This window comes from Portunus trituberculatus, chromosome 15, assembly GCF_017591435.1.
Source record: "Portunus trituberculatus isolate SZX2019 chromosome 15, ASM1759143v1, whole genome shotgun sequence".
NCBI lineage: Eukaryota > Metazoa > Arthropoda > Malacostraca > Decapoda > Portunidae > Portunus > Portunus trituberculatus.
The window spans coordinates 2,974,422-2,998,529 of record NC_059269.1 but is presented as its reverse complement, the minus strand read 5'-3'; the positions used below and the strand labels follow the sequence as shown (position 1 = coordinate 2,998,529).

The 24,108-nt window shown below is 42.5% G+C and overlaps 1 protein-coding gene across 1 annotated transcript; it reads right to left on the bottom strand.

The window, feature by feature from the left end:
• Window positions 1-606: 606 nt before the first annotated feature.
• Window positions 607-15,842, bottom strand: LOC123503949. The gene is made up of 4 exons (XM_045254074.1): window positions 14,936-15,842; window positions 14,618-14,882; window positions 13,413-13,611; window positions 607-705 (listed from the first exon to the last, which is right to left on the bottom strand). Exons 1-4 carry the CDS (start codon window positions 15,840-15,842, stop codon window positions 607-609), a joined length of 1,470 nt encoding a protein of 489 aa, XP_045110009.1.
• Window positions 15,843-24,108: the final 8,266 nt, after the last annotated feature.

Genomic DNA, 24,108 nt, shown 5'->3' with positions numbered 1-24,108 from the left:
GAATTACTTAAAATCCATATATGTGGGTATCGAGGCATTTGCTCCCCTAATTCTGGCTGACGATTTTGGCACTTTTGTACTCTTTGGAGAGCCAGCGCTCAAGTGGGCTTTTTCTAACTTTCTTTTTTTGCCCTTGGCTGGCCCTCTTCCCTACGTAAAAAAAAAAAAAAAAAAGATCACGACAAGATCATTGCCGACATGATAGATTGTTTCAAGACCAATTCTGCCAACAATCAACACAGCCAGCACACCAAGAAGAAGCGGCACCAGCAGCGTTAAGAAGTCCATACCAGACCAGAACGGGCCACCATAGCCCGTGTGGGTATTTATGCCCACAATCAACAACAACAACAACAGCTCAGCACAGTAGGCCAGAGCGGCAACACCTCAGCCGCGCGCTCCCAGTAGTGGAATTTTCCTCTGCCGCCTGTTCACTTGTTGAACTCTGTCTACTGGCTGCATTCAGCGGGAACTTGTTCCTATGAACTTTATCAGTCCTCTGGACAAGTGACGTTTGTTTTTCACTACACTCAGTGTAGTCCTCACAACCTGCTAATATATAGTGGCTCTGAGTTGGTACGAAGCCGAACCCCGTAAGGGCTGTCATTAGGACAGTTCCATGAAGTAATCAGGCTGGTCATAGGAAGACCAGAGCCGGAGCCGCAGGACGCTGACAGTCAAGTTAAAGACTCGAGAGGCAGTCAACTGGGAATAGGTTTAACCCAGAAGACTGTAGGTACTATGTGTTGATATGGCTAGAATTAAAATAAAATGTAGGGCTCCTAACAAGGATAAAAGCTTAAGTTAATTGAAATCCTGAGTAGGAGGGACATTGAAGTTAGCAGGATCTTCCCTGCATACGATGGTTATGCAGTTCTAACAGTTAACGAACACCATGCTGACAACATCTTCAGTAAAGAAACAAAAGCTGAACTTGCTGAAAATGAACTTAACCCAATCATGCCACCTGAGCTCAAAGTTAAAAGAGTGTCATCATTCCTAGAGTGGATGACCTTATATATGAATGGAACAATGTGGACATTGGGAAAAAAATATTAAGGCAGAACACATGGATTGGAGAGGAATTAGTATACAAGTTTCCCAATTCACCAACTCTTAAACTAACATTTACACAAACTACACTTGCTAAAAATGCACTGAGGTAGGAATAAAGCATTTAACATCAGCATTCCTAACCATGAAATCAAGCTGGAAACATATATCCCTATCAAGTGCTGCATGAGATGTTATACTCTAGATTATTTCACTAATGAATGTACTAAAAGCAGAGACTACAAAATCTGCTCAGAATGTAGTACGGACACGTTTGGCATCAGTGTGAACAGCATAAAACATGTCTGAACTGTGGAGAAAACCATAGCACCATGGCCATGAAATGTAAGAAACGTAAAGAAATCGTAAAAGAGAAAAGAATACTAGAGAATGAGAAAGAAAAGAGTACATATGCTAATGTAGTACAACATCACCCAGCACCTCTCCAAAATTCAACTACCCTCAAATAACTAAGGAAGAATTACTTAAAATCCATATATGTGTAGCCCATGCACAAACTAAAAACCAAGAAAACCCAGGAAGCTATTCTAAAGAACTTAAAAGTTAACAATTTGCCTAATATAATAATACCTGATGAAGAGAGTAACATGCATGAAGCAGCCAAATCAAATGAAACTACTGAGCAAGAGCGAACTAACAAACTAAAACAAAAACCTACACTAAGAAGACAGAGCAGCTTAGGAGAGGCTAACAAACCCATAGAAGCAAAAGATCTAGGCCTTATGATTTACACGGAAGTAAATAAGGGCTGGCCAACTAATTTCACAACAGAACATCTAATAACCAGACTTCAAAACAAAACATTCAAATTTACATTCACAAATGATAAATACACAGAAGAACAGATCATAAGGTTTATAAGAAAGGGAACCATTAATCTATAAAAATGCTGGTATACTGTGGAAATAGATGAACTTCGAAAGATAAGAGGAGGACTAATTCAGGAGCTCTCACCTCTGCAACAAAGAGGTCCACACCAGAGAAAATAATTCCAATTTAATTACAGACTAAAAATTATCCAACATAATGTTCTGAATTGGAACACCAATAAACAATCACTGGTACTAACATATCTATCTACCGATCCTGATATTATATTAATAAACAGTCATGGATTAAAATCAAATAAAGAAATGAAAATTCCAGGATATAGAATTTATAAAGTCAACTACAGTGAAAACTTACATGATGGTTTTGCAATTGCTGTTAAACATAATATTAAACATAAACTCTATGATGACTTTGACACTGATTTTCTGGCAGTAGAACTAGAAACAAGCCTTGGACCAATTATAATAGCCACAACGTATTTACCTTCAAGACGTCCGTATTTACCGTACCCAGACATACATAAGCTTCTTAGTAATAACCTCCCAACTTACATTTTAGGTGATTTTAATCCGAGACATAACGTCTTTGGAAATAGGGATAAAAACACAGTGGGAAAAAGTCTAATAAATCTTATAAATGAAGGAAAACTAATACACTTAGGTCCCCATTTTCCAACTTTTTACAACAATAATGTGTCAACCAACCCGGATAAAATTTTTTCCAACAAGCACCATTACTTGAATTGCTGTAACGAACCAGGAGACATAACCACTTCGGATCACTTGCCCGTAATTTTTAAACCCTGCAACTTATAATATACAAAGAGCGGACTGGAATCTTTTTCACCAAAAATTAGACTCTCAAATCACAACAACAAACCTAGAAGGAAACACCTCTGAACAAATTGAACATGCCATACAGAAATGGCTTAATGATGTGAAAAAGGCAATGGAAGTGTCAATCCCAAAATCATTCTACCAATATCAATATCAGTTGAGAAAAACTCCAGAGATAAGAGACTTGGAGGGATTGTTTAAAACTTTAAAAGAATCTGTGGAACTTTTTGGATGGACATTTCAAAGGTATAGGGTGTATTTAAGAATAAGAACAGAACTAAGAGAACGATGTAAAGAAGTCTATACTAAAAACTGGGATGACCAAATAAAAAAAAATTTCTGACAACAGTAAAAATAGTAAACATTTTTGGAATAAAATTAAAGTTTTAAAGGGTATGAAGAACATCTGTACTAATTATATGAAAGATTCGGAAGGGAATAAATATTATACAGATAGAGAGAAATGTGCCTTAATGGAAAATACATGGAGAGATGTTTTTAGAATTACGGCAGAAGAAGAAAGATAATTTGATTTGCCACATTCACAACACATAGACAGGTATATCAACATTAACTATAATAGAGTAAACAAGTATCAAACCGTGTATCTTAGCAAACTCAACGAAAACTATCACACAAGGGAAATCACAGTTGAAGAAATAATATCGTATATTAACAGATAAAAAAAGAAAGCTCCTGGAATGACGAAAATTGATAAATTAATCTTAGAACAATGTACGCCCAAAGCTTATGAACAGCTAAAAAATATATTTAACGCATGTTTGGCTAGTGGCTGTTTTCCTGACATTCTAAAACAAGCAATAATAAAATTTATACCCGAGAAAGACAAAAGCCCAAAACACCCCATTAATTATAGACCAATTTCTTTACTAGAAGTGCCGGGAAAGATTCTCGAAAGAATTATTTTAGCACGCCTAAACACATTTTTTTGTCAGAAAATAACATAATTAAAGAAAGATAACATGGTTTTAGACCGTATAAAGGGACACATACAGCAATAACAACAACATATGAATACATTGCCAATGCATTGGCAGATAAAAAACAAGTTTATATGGTCCTCAGAGATGTAGCAAAAGCGTTTGATAAGGTATGGCACAATGGACAAAAATATAAGATACTTAGACTTGGACTTCCTGATATACTAGAAAAAGTATTATGCAATTTTTTGGATGACCGGAAAGCAAAAATTAACATCGGTAATGAATTTAGTAACAATGTAAGTTTGTTAAGCGGAAGGTAGTGTATTACGAGTATCACCTATACTATATACACTATTTACTAATGACCTCCCAATGCCCGAACACGGCTCAATAGACACTATGTACGCCGATGACATCACTCAAATAATAACAACTCCTAGTAAATCAAAGTTAATGATGAAACGTAAAGTAGAAAGAGAAATAGAGACAATAAACAAATTTGAAAAGAAGTGAAAAATAAGAACTAGTGAAGAGAAATTCAAGATAATACCCATTGCAAAATATAAGCAATTAAAAATTACAGTAAATGAAAATGAAATTGACACTACAAAATCTGGTAAACTATTAGGGCTGAACATTACATCAACAGGTTGTGTCAGTCATTTCACAAAAACAATACAGAAAGGAAACGGGGTGTTAACACAGCTAATGCGATTCCGTAACCTATCAACAAAAATAAAAACAATTCTAGTAAAATCACTAATTGTACCGGTATTAGAATACCCTTTTATTCCAAATTGCGTCGCATCAACATATCAGAAAAGAAAAAATGCAAACCATTTATGTTACGTTCACCGGTTAAACTGGTAAGATTGGCATCGGGGAGCCGGTGAACAATAACAATAAAAAAAAAAAACACTGCAGGTTCAACTGGTGAGGAAATGCAAAGGGGCACTTTAAAAGCTATTTTAATAACCCATAATGAAATTGACACATAGATATAACATGAAACATGAAACACAGATATATAACATGAAACAGGAAAATGACATACACATATACATATAACACAGTAATAAATACAACAATAAAGAACCCAACTTAATACCTAACAATAATCCTAATCCTATATAGAGGCAATGTGGAAAACACGGACGAGGGGAAGTGATACTTATGCGGTGTCGCAGTGGTGAAGTGCTGGGTGATGGTTGATCCCACGGTAGACCCAAGAGGCGTTGTGTTCACTGGTTGAGGCTTGGATCTCAACTTGCATTCCAGAAAGCCAAGAGCTGGCTCAACACTTCCGGTTGAGTCGAAAGGGGCCGCGTGAATCCAACTTCGGGACAGTAGCGGGGCTTCATGAAACGGTGACGTGGAGGGTTCATGAAACGGTGGCGTGGAAGGTTCACGAGACGGTGACGTGGAAGGGAGGCGGAGAGGTGGCGAACGAGGTAACAAGCGGAGGAGGTGATGGTAGTAATGTATGTTACGGGCGGGCCGTAACATTTCCTCCCCCCTAAGACCTCCGTAATGGGCTCATGAAGGAGGTGAGACGGGAGATCTTGATAAGGCGTCGGCGATGATGTTGTCCACCCCCTTGATATGGTGGACTTCAAGTTGAAGGGTTGAGTTAACAAGGCCCACCTAAGAATGCGTTGGTTTCGGTTCTTCATGGCGTGAAGGAAGGCCAGAGGATTGTGATCGGTGAAGACCTTCGTAGTTTGAGGACCAGGATGAAGATAGCACTCAAAACGTTGGAGCGCCAGGACGAGTGCCAGAGCCTCCTTCTCGATGGTGGAGTAGTTGAGTTGATGTTTTTCAGCTTGGCGGAGTGATAGGCGATGGGATGGAGGATGCCGCTTGTAGGGTCCGTTTGTAGTAGGACAGCACCCACTCCAACTCCACTCGCGTCCACTTGTAGATGGAAGGGGCGGGAGTGATCCGGCGTCCAGACCACTGGTTCCGAGGAGAGAACGCCTTGAGGTGTTGGAAGGCTTGGTCACAGGTCGGGGTCCAGTGGAAGGGGACGGAAGTGCTGATAAGGTCCGTCAGGGGGGCGGCCAGGGTGGAGAAGTTCCTACAGAATCTTCTGTAGAAACCAGCCATCCCCAAGAACCTCATGAGAGCTTTCCTGGTGGTAGGGACAGGAAGCCAAGGATGGCCTCCACGTTAGCTCTCTTGGGGCGAACCTTGCCGTTCCCCACCACATGTCCCAGGTAGACCACCGTAGACTTCCCGAAGGTGGACTTGGCCAGGTTGATTGTAAGCCCGGCTTCCTGCAACCGACCCATCAGCCTCCGAAGACGGGTCAGATGTGTCGCCCAGTCGTCCGCAGTCACCACCAGGTCGTCCAGATATGCAGATGTTCCCTCCAAGTCCTGAGTGATGTAATTTATAGCCCTCTGGAAGGTGGCGGGAGCATTAGACAAGCCAAAGGGCATCACTGTGTATTGGTATAGTCCGAAGGGGGTGATGAAGGCGGATATTATTTGGGCCTCGTCCGAGAGGGAATCTGGTAGTAACCTTTAAGTAAGTCTATAGTGGTTACAAATTTGGCTACTCCTATACTATCTATAAGGTCCTCTATCAAGGGCAATGGGTAGGAGTCTGGCACCGTCACTTTATTTAATTTCCTGTAGTCGGTGCAAAATCGACTACTACCATCTGGCTTAGATGTTAACAGGCAGGAGAAGCCCAGGAGATATACTAGGTTCTGCAAGGTGATGACAGAGCAGATAGTCTACCTCTTTTTCATCAAGTCTCTTTTAATGGGTGAAATGCGATAGGCTGGTTGTCTTATAGGCTTGATGTCATTAGATATTAATGTTATGTCATGTTGGATAGTATTACAAACTCCTGGAAGGTCACCTGTGATTTCAGAAAAGTCTAGCAATAACTTTTTAAGATCAGACTGTTGTGAAGGTGTTAAGGAAAGAAACACCTCATCAAGGTTGGACATGATTTGGCTGTTTGAGGGGCGTCCTTTAGGTGACGAGAAGAGGAATTCGATGTCGGACTCTTCCTCGGGGGGCACAGGACCAGACTCCTTCCCTACCAGACATACAGGTACAGTGCGAGACAAGTCGTCCTCTGGTTCTCTGGAGTGGTAAGGTTTCATTAGATTAATATGAACTAGTTGGGAATCCTTACGACGGTCAGGAGTGTGGACCACATAATTTAATGGACTTAGTTTTTGAGCCACAACATAAGGTCCCATGAACTTACTGTGAAGAGCATTGCCTGGAGTGGGGAGAAAAGTAAAACCTTGTCTCCTGGTTTGAAACTTCTCATGACAGATTTGGGAAGAGAATTCTGTTGCATTTTAGTTTGAGATTTGAGGAAGTTTGATTTAGCAAAAGATCTGACTTCACTGATTTTATTCTTAAGGTTACTGATGTAGTCAGACACACTGGGGCTTGAAGGAGTATTTTGAGTAAACCATTGATCCTTTAATATTTTGAGAGGCCCCCTGATCTGTCTACCATAGAGTAATTCAAAAGGGAGTAACCTAAAGAATCTTGAGGAGATTCTCTTAAAGCGAAGAGAAGGAAAGAAATACTTTCATCCCAGTCTCCTTGATGCTCCAAGCAATACTTCTTCATCATGGATTTTAATGTTTGGTGAAACCGCTCCAGACAGCCTTGGGATTGGGGTGGTAAGCCGAGGAGGTAACATGGTCGATGTTTAGCTCATTCACTATCTGTTGGAAAAAATGGCTAGTGAAATTGCTACCCTTGTCAGACTGAATTTGTTTTGGAATTCCTACCGAGGTGAAAAAATGTATTAGATGTTTTACAATGGTCTTTGATGTGATGTTCTTAAGAGGGAATGCTTCAGGGTACCTGGTAGTGGGATCCATGAGGGTTAACAAATACTGATTCCCTCGTTTGGTTTTGGGTAAGGGCCCTACGCAGTCTAGAATGATCTTTTCGAAGGGCTCCGTCTGAACTGGAATAGGCGTCAGAGGAGCTGGCACAAGGCGTTCGTTAGGCTTACCCACAATTTGACATATGTGACATGTTTTTACATAGTGTGACACATCCTTTTTCATTCCTGGCCAAAAAAATGTTGAAGAGCCTTCTTGTAGGTTTTTGGATGCCTAGATGACCTGACAATCCATCATGAGCTAGTTCTATAATGGCTGGTCTTACAGACAAGGGATGACAACTTGATGTGTTTCTGACCAGGTGTCTAGTTGTTTCAGTTCAGGAGGTCTGTAGGCACGCATCAGGACTCCTTCCTGATAATAAAAACAAGGCAATTTAGACATATCCTTTGTCTCACTGGCAACATGTCTGATCTTAGCCAAAGTGAGATCCTGTTCCTGAGCATTAATCAAATTCTCCTTTGAAATGATGTTATTGTACAAGTTGTCAGTAGAGGCAATCATTGGTGGAGGAGGTGATGAAAGGGCAGGGGACTTGGACTGAGACCTGGTGACTGCACACACTGGGAAGAAGTGAGGGATGTTTCGTCCAGGGTCTTAGTGGGACTTTCTGTTAAGGGAGAATCAAGAACAATTAAGTTTGGAACAGCCAAGTTACCCGCAAGATCATTACCCAGTACAAGATGTACCCCGGTACTGGCAGTTCACCAGGTTTAATGGCTACCTCAACCTCTCCTGAAATGAACGGGCACTGTAAGCTAATATTAGCCAAGGGATAGGAGAGCTGTGATTCGAGACCTGTAAGGATCACCTTCTCCCAGTGAAAGCCTGTTTGATGTTAGGGATGACATCTTCCCTTAAGATGGATTGGGCAGCACCTGTATCACGCAGAACCTTGATATTTATTGCCTTGTCTTTACCATCAGTCAGGGACACTTTACCTTGATACATGTACGAGTCATAAAGTTCTAGAGGAGAGTTGACAGGGTTAGCTAGGGCCACTGGTTTCTTGTTCTCAAATGTGTTAGGTTTAGGGGCCACAAAAGAAAGTTGACGTTGAGAGGCCTTGCAATTTGGGTGTCTACATTTTTGGATCGTGTGACCTGGCTTCTTACAGTATGTACACCAGGGGGAATTATATGCATTTGGCGAGAATCCGGTCGGCTTACCACCCGCGCCCCAAAACCTTCCCCAAAGGAGGACCTAACATTAGATAGTGAACCACGACCTCTACTACCCAGGGATCCCATCAACAAAGCAAACGCATCAGCCACTTTAGCGGCAGACATAAGATCACTCTCTCCCGTTCTTCCACATGCCTCAGAATATTAAAGGGTAACTTGTTCTTCCATTCTTCCAGGACCATTAGATTGAGCAACTCCGAAAAGGTGGTAATGTTAAGGGCGGCTAACCATTTCTTAAATTGTCTTAGTTTCTCACTAGCAAATTCAACATAGGTGTGAGACTCTGGTTTCACATACTTTCGAAACTGTTGTCTGTATCCATCAGAAGTGATAGAGTAGGCGTCTAGAATGTTACCTTTGATCTCTTCATATTCTACCTCATCACTAAGGCCGTTGTATACCCTATAAGCTTTTCCTACTAGCTTAGGGACAAGGAGAGACACCCACTGATCCTTGGGCCATTTATTCCTATTAGCAATGCTCTCAAAAGCGCGAAATGACCCGTCAACATCAGATTCATCAAAAGGGGGAACTAGCGGAGCAGCTGTAGCAGGATTAAAGCTTGCTAACTGTTTCTTTATATCTATTTCTTCCCTCTAAACTTAGCGTCATTTCGTAGGGCTAACTCCTGAATTTCTAACTCTTTCTCCTGCCTTCTAAGTTGTAACTGAAATTCTCTCTCTTTTTTTCTGCCTGTAGTTGCTTCCTGTAGTTGCTTGTAGTTTGCATTTGTTTTTTCCTGTAGTTGCATTTCTTTCGCTTCTTTTTCTGCCTGTAGTTGCATTTGTTTTCATGCATCCGGTATTCTAGTTTAAGCTTCTCAATTTCCCATTGACTTATCCTACTCTTATCCTGTTCTTCCTGGGGACTGTGTATTATAGTCCTCGTAGAGGCTGACATGGGAGTTAACTCTTCTATGGCATTTCCTAGCAACTGACCTTCTTGCACTAGATGTTCAACAACTACATTCTTAATGACCTCTTTAGTCATCTGAGACGTGATGGGAACATCAAAATGTTTAGCGATGGTCTTCCATTGGTCCTTCTTGATATTAGCATCTTTAAGTTGTTCCAGAGAAGGGTCGGCACAAAAATCTTCAACGTTAAACTGAGCGGAAGCCATATTAAATAGATGTTAAACCACAACAAAAAAAAAAAATGATAAGCGAATTACTTAAGTGAGGAACTTGGCAGAGTGATAATAAAGGCAACCTTGAAATTACCTAGATTATACTTAAGTAAACACTTATGAGTACAATCACTAATGAGGGGTAAACTAGAGAGTTACGGCATTAAGAGGGATCCGGATTACTCTAGTTACGAGACTTGAGAGTGAGGAGCGAATTGTACTGAGACTTGTTATTGATAAGGAGGCGGATTAGTCTGAGAGACTAGTTAAAATGGCCGATTCTAACTAGCGAGAAAAATGATCCGCGAAGTGAGGGGATTGAGGGTTCGCATGAACATATGATGATCCCAACACTTGGATAACACTTATTACACACCTGCCTATGTGCAAAAATAGAGATAAGTGCTATCGGTGAACACGCCTTTCTACCTGGTTTCCTGCTCTACCACTGCTATGCGATACCAATGAAAGTCACGAAGCACGTTTAACCCAAAAGGAGCCACTTGATCGCACAAAGGTAAATTTAAACCACACGCAGAGTAAGTCACAGAAAAAAACACATCAAAGTCACAACACCACAGAAACACAAGTAATCACAGAAAAAAGTCACTGGAAAAATGGAACACTGAACATGGGTTATAATGGTCCTGTCACGGTCGCCAATTGTTACGTTCACCGGTTAAACTGGTAAGATTGGCATCGGGGAGCCGGTGAACAATAACAATAAAAAAAAACACTGCAGGTTCAACTGGTGAGGAAATGCAAAGGGGGCACTTTAAAAGCTATTTTAATAACCCATAATGAAATTGACACATAGATATAACATGAAACATGAAACACAGATATATAACATGAAACACAGGAAAATGACATACACATATACATATAACACAGTAATAAATACAACAATAAAGAACCCAACTTAATACCTAACAATAATCCTAATCCTATATAGAGGCAATGTGGAAAACACGGACGAGGGGAAGTGATACTTATGCGGTGTCGCAGTGGTGAAGTGCTGGGTGATGGTTGATCCCACGGTAGACCCAAGAGGCGTTGTGTTCACTGGTTGAGGCTTGGATCTCAACTTGCATTCCAGAAAGCCAAGAGCTGGCTCAACACTTCCGGTTGAGTCGAAAGGGGCCGCGTGAATCCAACTTCGGGACAGTAGCGGGGCTTCATGAAACGGTGACGTGGAGGGTTCATGAGACGGTGGCGTGGAAGGTTCACGAGACGGTGACGTGGAAGGGAGGCGGAGAGGTGGCGAACGAGGTAACAAGCGGAGGAGGTGATGGTAGTAATGTATGTTACGGGCGGGCCGTAACATTAGAGAGAGAGAGAGAGAGAGAGAGAGAGAGAGAGAGAGAGAGAGAGAGAGAGAATGTTATTGCTTAAGCACATACATACATAATGAGTACCTCTTCTTAATGACTGTTTTCAGCCCCTTTCTCACTGTCGCAATGTTGCATCTCTTGCTATCTTCTACTGCCATTTTCATGCCAACTCCTCATCTGATCTTGCTAACTTCCCTTCTCCCAAGCCTTCCTGCACAAGAGTTTAGGCGTTTTCAGTAGCGGCGCGGCTGAGGGCAAACGGAGTCAAACGGAGGCAAGTTTTCGCAAACGCGAGCAAACGCCTTTCCAAAGCGTTTGCTCTCGTTTGGCAAACGCTTTTAAGCCAATCAGCGTGGAGCAACCCCATCAACCTCATGGAATGAGATCAAGAAGGAGTTACATTTCGAATAAAACTGAATAGTTAGACGTATGTTATGCCATAGAAGTGGGTACTGTAGATGTAGATTTACGTTTACATATTGTGCGGCATACTGGAGAGAACCGATATAAAAAATACGGCGTGAAATAAATTAAGGAGCTGGTGGTAGCTGGTGACATGTCGCATCTATCCGTCCTTGTTGTGGGTGTTGTCCGATTCCATACTTCTAGTCGTGACTTCGATACAATAATGGAGTTACTTTTCTATTATTACGTGAAAAAATGATAATATTTTTGCAAATCCTTATATCATAAAGTAATGAATGATGGTAAAAATGGATTATCTGCTAATTATTGACGTAATTCAATTATATAGGTGTCAGAAAACCGCAGCCATACATCTACAATGGAACACCTTCAAAACAAGCCCGCGTAGATCAAACCACTTCCAGAACTGAAGACCTGTTGTTTTTGATGAGTATTGCGCTGCTCGGCCCTCGGCATATACAAATGATGAAACACTGGTGACCTATGATATTCACCATCAAGGAATAAATCTCCAAACTCTTCCACTATGCTGCTGTGTTTACGTCTTGACCACAGTGCTGTCTCAGGCGACTGATGTGTACGATAACTTCTCCCAGGGATTGAGATCACAGTGACACGGTCGTCTGGCACCACCGACGGTGTCCTCAGCACTGTCCTGTTCAGCGTGAAGTCAAACATGTTTGGCCTTGCGGTGACGCTTCTGAAAACGCCTTTTCTTCTTCCTCTCACCCCCTATTCTGTCCATCTCTAACGCAAGCGTTTTCTGGTAAACTCTGGAACTCCTTACCTGCTTTTCTAGTTCCAACTTCCTTGGACTTGACTTCATTTAAGAGGGAGGTTTCAAAACATTTATCCCATTCATTTGGCTAACTATCTTGAACCTGTTCAGTACTGGTATCTCAGTGAGCCTATGTGCTAATCGTTTTTGTTTGTCACAACAGCTTTCCCCAGCTTTCATGGCAGAAGGTAGTAGACACCTTACCTTAGCTTAACTTACTGAAGTGCTGTGCCTCTACAGACGTTGACGACCATGGAATGCCACTCTTTTCTATTGGCTGTCATTTGTAGCAGACGACCAGCCATTAATCTTTCTCTTGCTGTTCTTATTATGCCATCCAAATACTTCTCTCTTGGTCTTCCTCCTTCTACCTGGTATTCTTCCCGTCAAGCTCAGGTTTTCTAGTCTTCCTCATCTCATAACATGTCCTAAGTATCAATCAATCATGGGGGCATATGCCAGGAGATGCGTCGCCTCGCCCACCCTATAGCGCCATTACAGACAGTCACGCCTTGCGAGTCTCCATGCAGACTCCCTTCCTGTGCCAAGTAACTCCCAGCAGGAGGCATTGACTTGCCACAGCCATGAGTTCTGTGAACATCCCCTTGGCCTTCTCCGTGCTGGGTTATCCTTTTCGGAGACAACCAGATATGTAGGACTGGCTTCCAGGTAGCATGCCACAAGCCCATATAGTCGCAGTTGGCGTTGACGGACTGGTAATCGGCCTCGAATCAGTCTCACGGAGCAATCGCTGAATTAACACAAAATCATACCAGCGAGACCCCATGATCCTGCGAAGGCATCGAGTACCAAAGATATCAATTCGTCTCTTCAGATCGGTGTTCAGTGTCCATGTCTCACAACCGTAGAATAAGAAAGGGATCACCAGCGACTTGAAGATCCGAATCTTCTGTCTGCACAGGTACCGACAACGCCAAATACTCGTGTTGAGCGAGTCCATAATGCCGTGGGCTAGGCCAATCCGCCTTACAACTTCGTGGCTCGACCCACCGTCGTTACGCATTACACAACCAAGGTATGTGAAATTTTCCAAGATCTCAATGTCCTCGCCACATGCACGGACAGACTGTACTGTTTCATGCAGTAAGCCTCTAAACATCTGAACCTTGGTCTTGGGCCAGGAAACCTGGAGTCCCAGGGACTTTGCCTCCTCGTGCAGTGCCTCTAGTCTAGACCCATTACCAGAACCTCCAGTGACTCAGCAAAGATTACTTCATACTCGTCAAAAACAAGATCTGTAATCTCAGTACTGCTGATACAATGACTTTGGTCTACAACTCTACCTAGTACCAAGTCCATGCAAATATTGAAAAGTGATGGAGCAAGCACACATCCCTGCCTCACTCCCGTATTTACATACTTCACAACACTCACAGTCCCAGAATAGAGGCCAGTTAATAGACCAATAATCCTTGCAGGAATCCCATGGAGACGCAGAAGATCCCAAAGTGTCTCTCAATGCACTAAATCAAACGCCTTCTTGAGGTCGACATAGGCTGCAAGCATCCTTTGTCGAAACTACGTCGGCGCTCCACCAGTACGCGAAGCGCTAGGATCCGGTCAGTTGTTGACTTACCAAACGTGAAGCCAGACTGTTCAGGTCTCTAGTGTTTTAGCAGGTGACTGCGGATACGCATCAACAGCAAATGGGCAAGCACCTTGACTGGTACGCTAAGCAGTGTTATACTACGGTAGTTGTTGCAGTCCTGATGGTCCCCTTTCCTCTTCCAGATAGGGATGACCAATTCCTTTTTCTAGTCAGGGGAAATGGAACCGGAATGTCATACAGCAGTCAAGACACCCCCCACTTTGAGCAGCTCTGCACTGATGTTACAGATACCAGCTGCCTTTCCACCCCTCAACTTTGCCACAGCCTCTTTGACATCATCAATGGAGGGTGCAGTTTCATCAATGGGTGGATCAGCATCCAGGATCTGTAACCATGCAGTTTGGAGCTATCCAGATGGAAGATCCACCGTGAACAGCTGCTCAAAGTACTCAATCCAACGAGCCATCTGCCCATCTGCGTCTGATATGAGATGGAAATCTGCTGTTCGGATAGCACTTGCCTGATAGGTAGACTTGGAGCGGAGTTTCTTCAGGGCTCGATAGGTAGGTCAGAGATCATTAGCATTTAAATGATACTCGACATCCTCAGCGAGACCCCTGACATACCTCTCCTTGTCTCTCCTCAGGAGAGCTCTAGTCCCAAGAGACAGAACCCTGTACTGGTTGCGGTTGTCAGCTAGTCTAGCAGCGCGACTCTCCTCAATACTGTCCAGCGTCTCTACTGAGGCTAAGCCCCTATGTGATCTTGAGCGCTCCCCAACGCATTCCTTGGCAGCCTCAAAAGTCTCACGCTTGAAGGTTTCCCATAGTTCTACCGGGTTCTCGATGGTGTCAAGCCTCCAAACTGATTGGAGACTGTCACTGCATTCTCCTGGGCACATGTCAAGTCCTTCAGTTTCTCAAGATAAAACACAGTATGGTCACTTCTTAGAGGCTTTCTGGATTTGACATGCAGCTTGAGTGTAGCAACAACAAGCTTGTGATCAGTTGCAAAGAAGTCAGCACTCCGAAAAACCCTGTAGTTCTGAAGGATCCTCCAACGAGTACTAACAAGGATATGGTCGATCTCCTTCACTACCCCTCCGGCATTGCTACACCAAGTCCAGTGGTGCAGCGCTGGACTCTGATACCAGGAACCAGCAATTCTCAACCCTCTGGATCTTGCAAGATTCAGAAGGAAAGAGCTGTTGTCGTTCCTGGTACCAGAGCCATTAGGACCAATATATAACTCGAAGCTGGCTCTCTCAGTGCCAGTGACAGCATTAAAGTCGCCCAAAATAATAAGTGCATCATGACAGGGACACAGTACAGAGTCGAGTTTGGCATAGAACATCTCCTTTTCTTCAGTTTCACTCACCTCGGTAGGAGTGTATACTGCAACAACAGACATGAAGTGTAGACTGTGCTTCAGCCTTAGTCTCATTATATGCTCAATATCCAGAGTAACCTCTACAACGGACGGCTGCAGTCTGCTGGAGACGCCTATGGCTACCCCCTTGACATAATGACAATTGCTCATGCCAGACCAATAGTAAGTAAAACCCTTGCTACTGGTCTCATCACTGCCAGTCCTCCTTGTCTCAGAGAGTCCCACCATATCCACCCTCAGCCTACTGAGCTCATCCAATAGCTGAGGCAGTCGTTGATTCTCTGAGAGGCTTAGGACATTCCAGAAGCCTACACGTAAAACCCTCCGAAGGTTTACCCAAGGAATGGTCCGACGGGCAGGCTCCACGTCTGCAACCCCACCAGCACCCTCAAAGTTAAAAATAGGGCGAGGGATCCTCCTGTCCTTCTCAGGACACAGGGATCTCGCAAGCTTTCCCAGCATCCGTGATACGGGTAGGAAAGCTCGTCTGGTGTCGGCACCTGAGAAGCTTGCACGGTCGGACACCCCAGCAGAATCGGATCAAGATCGTGGCTAGAGGCTCGCCCGCGCCTAGAGCTTCGACCCCGACCTCTAAGTCTGATAGTGGCTGTGGACTTTTTTACAGGGAGGGGTTGCAAGCCCCACCCCAACCAGCTAGGTCAGTCCTGGGCAGGGACACTGGTATCCCTGAGGGCAAAATCCCTGGCTGCCCAAGAAAGGACAGAAAGGGAGGCAAAAACAGCAGAAACAGAAGGGGACTGAGCTATGGGAGGTAGTGGGCACTCACTCCTCACTTGAATAGAATCCACCCACCACCACCACGAGTGGGTGGTGGGTATCTCATCTGGATTAATCTCACATTTAACAAAAGTTCTCTTTCAGCCTCCATTCTTTTCAACGCTTCGTTTGATATTTTCTATGTCCATGAAATTTTCAATAGTCTCCTCCAGCACCACATTTCAAATGCCTTCAACTTTTTTTCCATCTGTTTATATATAATCTATGATTCTGACCCATGTAATAATACAGATCAGACATAGGTTTTAACTGCTCTTACTCTTGTTGCTATTGATATCTGTCTGTTACTTAGGGTATTTCTCATCTTCTGAAATGCCATTCTTGCTTCACCTATTTGCCTTTTGACGTGTACGTTGCATCTACCATCTTCTGTTATATAACTTCCCAAGAGGCAAAATTGTCTCACTTGTTTAATTATCTTATTATTTATTCTTAAAGTGCATTTGGTATTTGTGTCTTCATGTTTTCGTACTAATTACCATACCTTCCGTTTTATCTTTATTTATAATCAAACCTTTTTCCTCACTTACCTCCTTCACGACTGTCAACATATCCTGTAATATCTCATGAGGGTCAGCTATTAACACCGTGTCGTCAGCGTCTTTTTTTTTTTATTTTTTACGGTAAGGCCTATAGCGCCTGTAGGCACACTTGAAGAGTGTATAGGAAGCGCTGTTCAGCTTCCGCCCATTGGTGGCGCAGGCAATTTTATTTATAGTGGTACCCATATTAAGGCCCATATCACCACCCAAGCTCATCCTGAGTGTAACCACCTAGAACCTGGGTATCATGGTGATATGTAGGTAACTTTAAACCACTCGATAAATGGCAAAGTGGTTAAAGCTGTACGTGGTGGGATTCGAACCTACGCGTAAACGTCTGCCCGATCCCACGCTCACCACCTTATCCACTATGCCACCGCCTCCCTTCATGTTGTTTATGTTCTGTCCTCCAACAGTGAATCTTCCACTGATCTCATAATTATTTCACTGTACAAGGGGAACAGATCTGGGGACAGAAAACACTTCTGTCTTAATCCTCTTCTTATGTCGATCCAATCACTCTTCTCTGTTCCAATCTTTATTGCCGCTTTCTAATTCCAATACAACTTATATAATATATATAATCTTTAAATCTTTTCCGTCAATTCCAATTTTTTTCAATATCTCAATCAAATATGGTGTTACCACCACCCATAAGGCGGTGTCGATTTAAGTTGTCAGAATAGGGAAACCCTTCACGTTGACTGGAATGTGTTGTGTTTTATTCAGTCAAGATCTGTAAATAACAAGAGAAAGCCATGACAACACTATGTTCCACTACATACTAACTAATTACATCTGGAGGACAGTGGTACTCGATTGGACACCATTAATTGGTAGAGTGATGGGGGAGGGGAAAGGCTTCTCAACGAGTCGTACCTAATCCCCCTCCAACACTTCCAAACAATGACTGCTGTCGTGCTTACCACTACTTAACCCTAAGAACTTTTACATGCTAAATAGTTAGGCACAGTACAGTAAGAATATAGCATAAATTAATTCCACACATTCATTCAATCACAATACAGATTATCTTCACCACACCCACGTCTGGGGGTCCTGTGAACTCAAACGCTAATACAGCGTGTGTGTGTAATTCACTGTTTGATCTGCTGCAGTCTCTGACGAGACAGCCAGACGTTACCCTACGGAACGAGCTCAGAGCTCATTGTTTCCAATCTTCGGATAGGCCTGAGACCAGGCACACACCACACACCGGGACAACAAGGTCACAACTCCTCGATTTACATCCCGTACCTACTCACTGCTAGGTGAACAGGGGCTACACGTGAAAGGAGACACACCCAAATATCTCCACCCGGCCGGGGAATCGAACCCCGGTCATCTGGCTTGTGAAGCCAGCGCTCTAACCACTGAGCTACCGGGCCGTGTGTGTGTGTGTGTGTGTGTGTGTGTGTGTGTGTGTGTGTGTGTGTGTGTGTGTAATTGCTTGGCAGGAGTAAGCCAGGTAACGATGTTACTCCCATCACAGCCCGCTTTCTTCTGTACTTCTCCTCTGTCCTGAGGGTGCCACGGACAACCTGCTGACCCATCGTGCATGGAAGGTACAACACTCAAGACACAGTGATTTCCACTATAAACATTCTCGCATCTCTCCTTTGCACTACCATTATCAAGCTTGTTTCTATCCTTATTCGTTATTTCACTATACTCTAGTGGCGTCTTGACTTCAGTTTTGGCCCTTAGCATTAAAACCTTAATTAACATATGTTTTACTTATTCTAGTTTTCGTGTTTCTTTATCGTCGCACAGACCCCTTTGCATGCGGCGATGGCATTTGTTGTTCCTTTTCCTTCCATAAAACCATATTGCTCCTCAACTATCTCGTTTCTTATCTTTGCACTATTGTTAATAATATTTTCGGTATTTGACTTATCATACTATGCTTATTGCACTGGTATTGCCGGTTTCTTTGGTATAGTTATAAAAACTGATCTGCACATATCATCATTAAGTTCTCCATTATTGTATATCTTGTTAGTTATGTTTGTTATCCTTCTAACAATAAACTTGTCTAAAGCACGTAACATCTCCACTGCTGCACCATACTCTCCGACTGCCTTTCCTGCCTTTATTCTCTCAAATGCCTTCTTCATCTCATCTTCACCAATAGTAGGTCCAGTGATTTCTACCGCAAGTTCCAACCTTTGTGGCCTTTCATTCTCGAAGAACTCCTCGATATACTCTCTCCATCTATTGAGAACTTTCTCTTTTTCCATTGCCAGCTCATCATTCTTTTTCATTAGTGGATTACCTGTTCGTAACTTTCTTCTTCCAGTTCGAGTTTTGACTCATTTGTGTGTCTCCCTTTGCCAAATATTCTATCTCATCACACTGCTCGTTTATCCAGTTTTCCTTAGAAGCATTACATCGTCTTTTGATTTCTCTGTTTAAATCTCTGTATCTTGCTGCATTGCTTTGTTTATATCTCCTTTTCTCAACCATTAAATCAAGTATATCTTTCGTCTTCCATTTTCGTCTTGCTCACCTTTCTCTTCTTGGCAGTATTTCTTCAGCTGTTTCCACACACGCTCTTTGTAAACATTTCCACTCCGCGTCTAACTCATCCATATCATACTCATCTGCAAGGACTTCATTTCTGTTTTGCTCTGCAGCTTTATATCTTTCCTTTATGTTCTTCCTCAACTTTTTAAAATTCAACTGTGGATCTCTTCTCTTTATTATGCTTTTTAGCCTTAATCTTACCACAGCCACTACTAGATTATCATCACTATCACAGTCAGCACCTGGGTAAGTTTTAGACTTTGTTATGGCGTTTCTGAAACGTTTGTTTATAGTTATATAATCTATCTGGCTACTGACATTATCTCACGGGCTCTTCCAAGTGTACAGTCTTCTTACGTGTAAACGAAACCATGTGTTTGCCATCATCTGGTTGTTTTCGATACACCAATTCGTTCATAGCTCACCTCTTTAATTTCTATCTCCGAGGCCAAAAAGACCAACTGTATTTCCAACTCTCCCGCACCCTACTTTTGCCCTACTCATGCCGACGCTCTCGAATCTTCCGAGTTTTCCACCATTGGCTTCGACTTGATAGTCATTCTCTAACAAAATTTATCTGTGCTAGCTATCTCTCCCTTAACTCCTCTGACTATAGTAAATTCTTTTAACTATTTAACTTCCAAAATGGAACACATTCTGTCACTCTATCGTCTATCCTTTCCCAGAGATCTCCACCCTTGGAGATTTCAATGTTCACCACCAGCTTTGGCTTTCCTCTTTCTTCACTGACCATCCTGGTGAATTAGCCTTCAACTTTGCTATCCTCCATACCCTAGAGCAACTGGTACAACACCCTACTCACATTCCTGACCATCTTGGCAACACGTCCAACATTCTTGATATTTTCTTTACTTCTAATCCATCTGCTTATGCTGTTATCCTATCTATTCCATTGGGTTCCTCCAATCATAATCTCATTTCTGTATCTTGCCCAAATTTTCCAATTCTTCTTCAAGATCCTCAAAAGCCTTTGGCGTTTTGCCTCGGCCAGTTGAAGGCACCTGGGGTGGAATCCACGAAACTTGTCGGTAGCACGTCGGTAGTAACTGACGAACAGGTCTGATAGCGACATCGCAACGAGGTCGTAGAATTGATATCCACGAACACTTGCCGCTAACCAATCCAAGAGTGATCATTGGCTACCGAAGATGTGACGTCATCACTGTGACTTAACGAGCGAAATCAGCCAATCACAAAGCAGCTTTGTGTTCTTACTGGCTGAGGAGTATGATGTTGTTTTTAAACTTCGATACAGTACAACGCCCCCACAGTTACAACTCAACGGTCTGAACAATCCTTTCATTTTGCCTACTGAACCTCATAATAAAGCCTGGATACAATGATTCACCAACATTGAGACTAACCTTGGTGAAAATCACAGCAAAAAAAAAGAAGAGACACCGGCAGAACATAGTAGGCTAGTAGCTATACATGGTTTATGGGTGAATGTTTATTCCATAGCAGCAGTTACTAGAGTAGCAGGAAGTTCACACATTGTGGTGAGTGTGGCAGCTGCCTGCTGGCCATGCAATTCGACGATTGGCTCGTTGGCGGCGAGGGGAAATTTGAAATATTGTTCTGTCATCTTGATATTTATTTTTGCTGTTCCATGTAAAATTTCATTATGTGCATCACAAAATCATGTTGCTTGTATGGTAAAGCTATGCTGAGGCTAGAAAATAGCTTATTTGTGTTCATGAATATTTACATAGAGATAGCTATGTCTTTACTACACCTCGGGAGGTGTAGTTATTAGCGATGCGCGTAGTTAGTTAAGGTGGTGTCACACTAGCACTTTTTCCGTCTACTTTTTCCGTCGTTTTTCAGAAAATCGACAATATTTTGGCTGCGGCCTGTCACACACAAACGGTGTTTCGTCGTCACTTCCCGCCAACACAGACCGACAATGTAAACAAACAAGGAGGCCACGCTGCGGCAAAGATACGCTCCTCTGAACGTAATACTGTTTATTACGAAACTTAGACGAGCTAAACAAGCCAAAAAGCGAGCATGGATGCGTTCATGGTTAGTGGTAGAACCAATGCACGTAGAAGCAGGTTGAGGAGACGCGGCAAGTCTTGTGATCTTGGTCTTGGTATGTAAACAAAGGCGGAAAATTTGCAGACGGAAACGATCCCTATCATCTGAGAAATTCATGCGATAAGTTCATGAGGAACGTTGAAAACTAGACGGAAATCGCATTAATCGACGGAAAAAGTGCTAGTGTGACACCTCCTTTAGCAAAGACGTCCCACCGACATTCAATGAGTTCCTGGATACAATTTTCGGTAGGGAAATGATTACTGTCTCCGCTTCAGAGATCCATCACTGTGTGCTGAACGTATAAAAGGGGTGATTTTGTCTGGCATGGAGACGTACATTCCTCATTCTTTTTCTCAACCTAAACCTTCTAAACACAGCCTGTTCTCGTGCTATACATGATGGAGAGGTTAGCCACAAAAGGTACTTGAGCCTTCCATCTCCTGAATTTCATCCACTTTATTTATTTTTGCTCTGAATCATGCCAAGTCTGTTCTTCAACTTGCCAAGCACACCTTCATGAATAGAAAATGTCAAAGTTTTACTTCTTCATCTTTCCCTCCTTTATTTCATCCTGATGGCACCACTGCCATCTCTTCTGTCTATAAAGCTGAACTCTTCTCTCGAGCCTTTACTTTGATTCTGGGCTTGTTCCGCCTTCTCTTCCCCCCTCTGACTATTTCGTGCTTTAAATCAAAGTCCTTTGTAATGATGTTTTCTGTGTCCTCGCTGGCCTAAACCCTCAGAATGCTTATGGACCTGATGGGATCCCTGCTATTGTTCTCAAAAACTGTACTTCTGTGATTGCACCTTGCCTATAGGTAAACTCTTTTAACTATGTCTATCGACTTCTACCTTTCCTTCTTGCTGGAAGTTTGCTTACATTCAGCCTATTCTTACAAAGGGTGACCGTTCTAATCCCTCAAACTACCGTCCTATAACTTTATTCATATGCTTATCTAAAGTTTTTTTTTTTTAATTTATCTTCAATAAAAAGATTCTTAAACATCTGTCACTTCACAATCTTCTATCTAATCGCCAGTATGGCTTCCGTGAAGTTCGCTCTACTGGTGATCTTCTGGTGTTCCATACTGATTCTTGGGCATCCTCTTTTACAGATTTCGGTAAAACTTTTGCTTTTGCGTTAAACATATCAAAAGCTTTTGATAGAGTCTGGTACAGTTTTGATTACAAAACTTTCCTCCTACCGTTTCTATCCTTCTCTCTGCAACTTTATCTCAAGTTTCCTTTCAGACCGTTCTATTGCAGCTGTGGTAGACGACCACTGTTCTTCTCCTAAATCTATCAATAGTGGTATTCCTCAGAGTTCTGTCCTGTCACCCACTCTCTTTCTATTATTCATTAATGATCTTCTAAACCAAACTTGCCCTATCCACTCCTACGCTGATGATACCTCCGTACATCTTTCTACGTTTTTTTTTTCAGATGACTAATCCTTCAGGAAGTCAACAAATCACGCAGGGACGCCGCAGAACGTCTGACTTCTGATCTTTCTAAGATCTCTGATTGGGGCAGAGAAAATATAGTGGTGTTCAATTCCTTAAAAAACTTAATTCCTTTGTCTCCCTCTTCTACATTGAATACCCTCGGTGTGTCCTTTACTCATAATTTTAACTGGAAACTTCACATCTTATCTCTTGCTAAAACAATTATGAAGTTAGGCGGTCTGAGGCGTTTCCGCCAGTTTTTCTCTCCCCTCTAGCTGCTAACTCTGTATTAGGGTCTTATCCATCCTTGTATGGAGTACTTTTAGCATGTTTGCGGAGGTTGCACTCACACAGTTTTATTAGATAAGATGGAATCAAAAGCTTTTCGTCTCATCAACTCCCTTCCTCTGACTGACTGTCTTCAGCCTCTTTCTCACCGCCGAAATGTTGCATCTCCTATCTTTTATCGATATTTTCATGCTAACTGCTCTACTGATCTTGCTAACTCCATGCTTCCCTTTTGCCTGCGGCCTTGCTGCACAAGGCTTTTATTCTTCTTCTCATTCCTATTCTGTCCAACTCTCTAATATAAAAGTTAACCTGTATTCTCAGTCACTCATACCTTTCTCTGGTAAACTCTAGAACTCCCTGACTGCTTCTGTATTTCCATCTTCCTACGACTTGACTTCATTTAAGATGAGGCTTTCAAAACATTTGTCCCTGTCTTTTGGGTAATTCTTTACCAATCTTTTAGGATATTTGCATTTCAATTGGGCCTTTTTTTATATAAATTTTGTTGTCCTTGGTCAGTTTCCCTCTTGCATAGAAATAAACCCATGTCATGGCTGCAAATCCCATTTACACTGTTGTCTCTATATCTTCTTGTGTGGGATTTCATAATTTTTCTTGGATAATACAAAGTAAAGGTTCCACTGTTGTCTCTATATCTACTTGTGTGGCTTTCCAGTATTTCTTGGGTAATACACAGTAAGGGCTCCACTCCTTTTCCGCGGTTTTGTCCAAGGCTCCTTATTGATTATTCAGAGCAACGCCAAAGGAAAGACATTCCCTCTAGGGTTTCCCTAATCCGCCGCCCAGGGGACGCGCCTGGTATTTCCTTGGCAGGAATAGACACCTACCAAAACAATAATTTACTCCCAACGAGGTTTAAAAACACTAGTTCGGTTCTGAACCAGTTCTGATCTGGATCTGTTCAGGGAGGAGTAGAGCCCTTACTGTGTATTATCCTAGAAATACTGGAAAGCCACACAAGAAGATATAGAGACAACAGTGGAGCCCTTACTGTGTTGTAAACTCACTATCAAAGCTAGTTATGATCTCACTGAGCGTTTC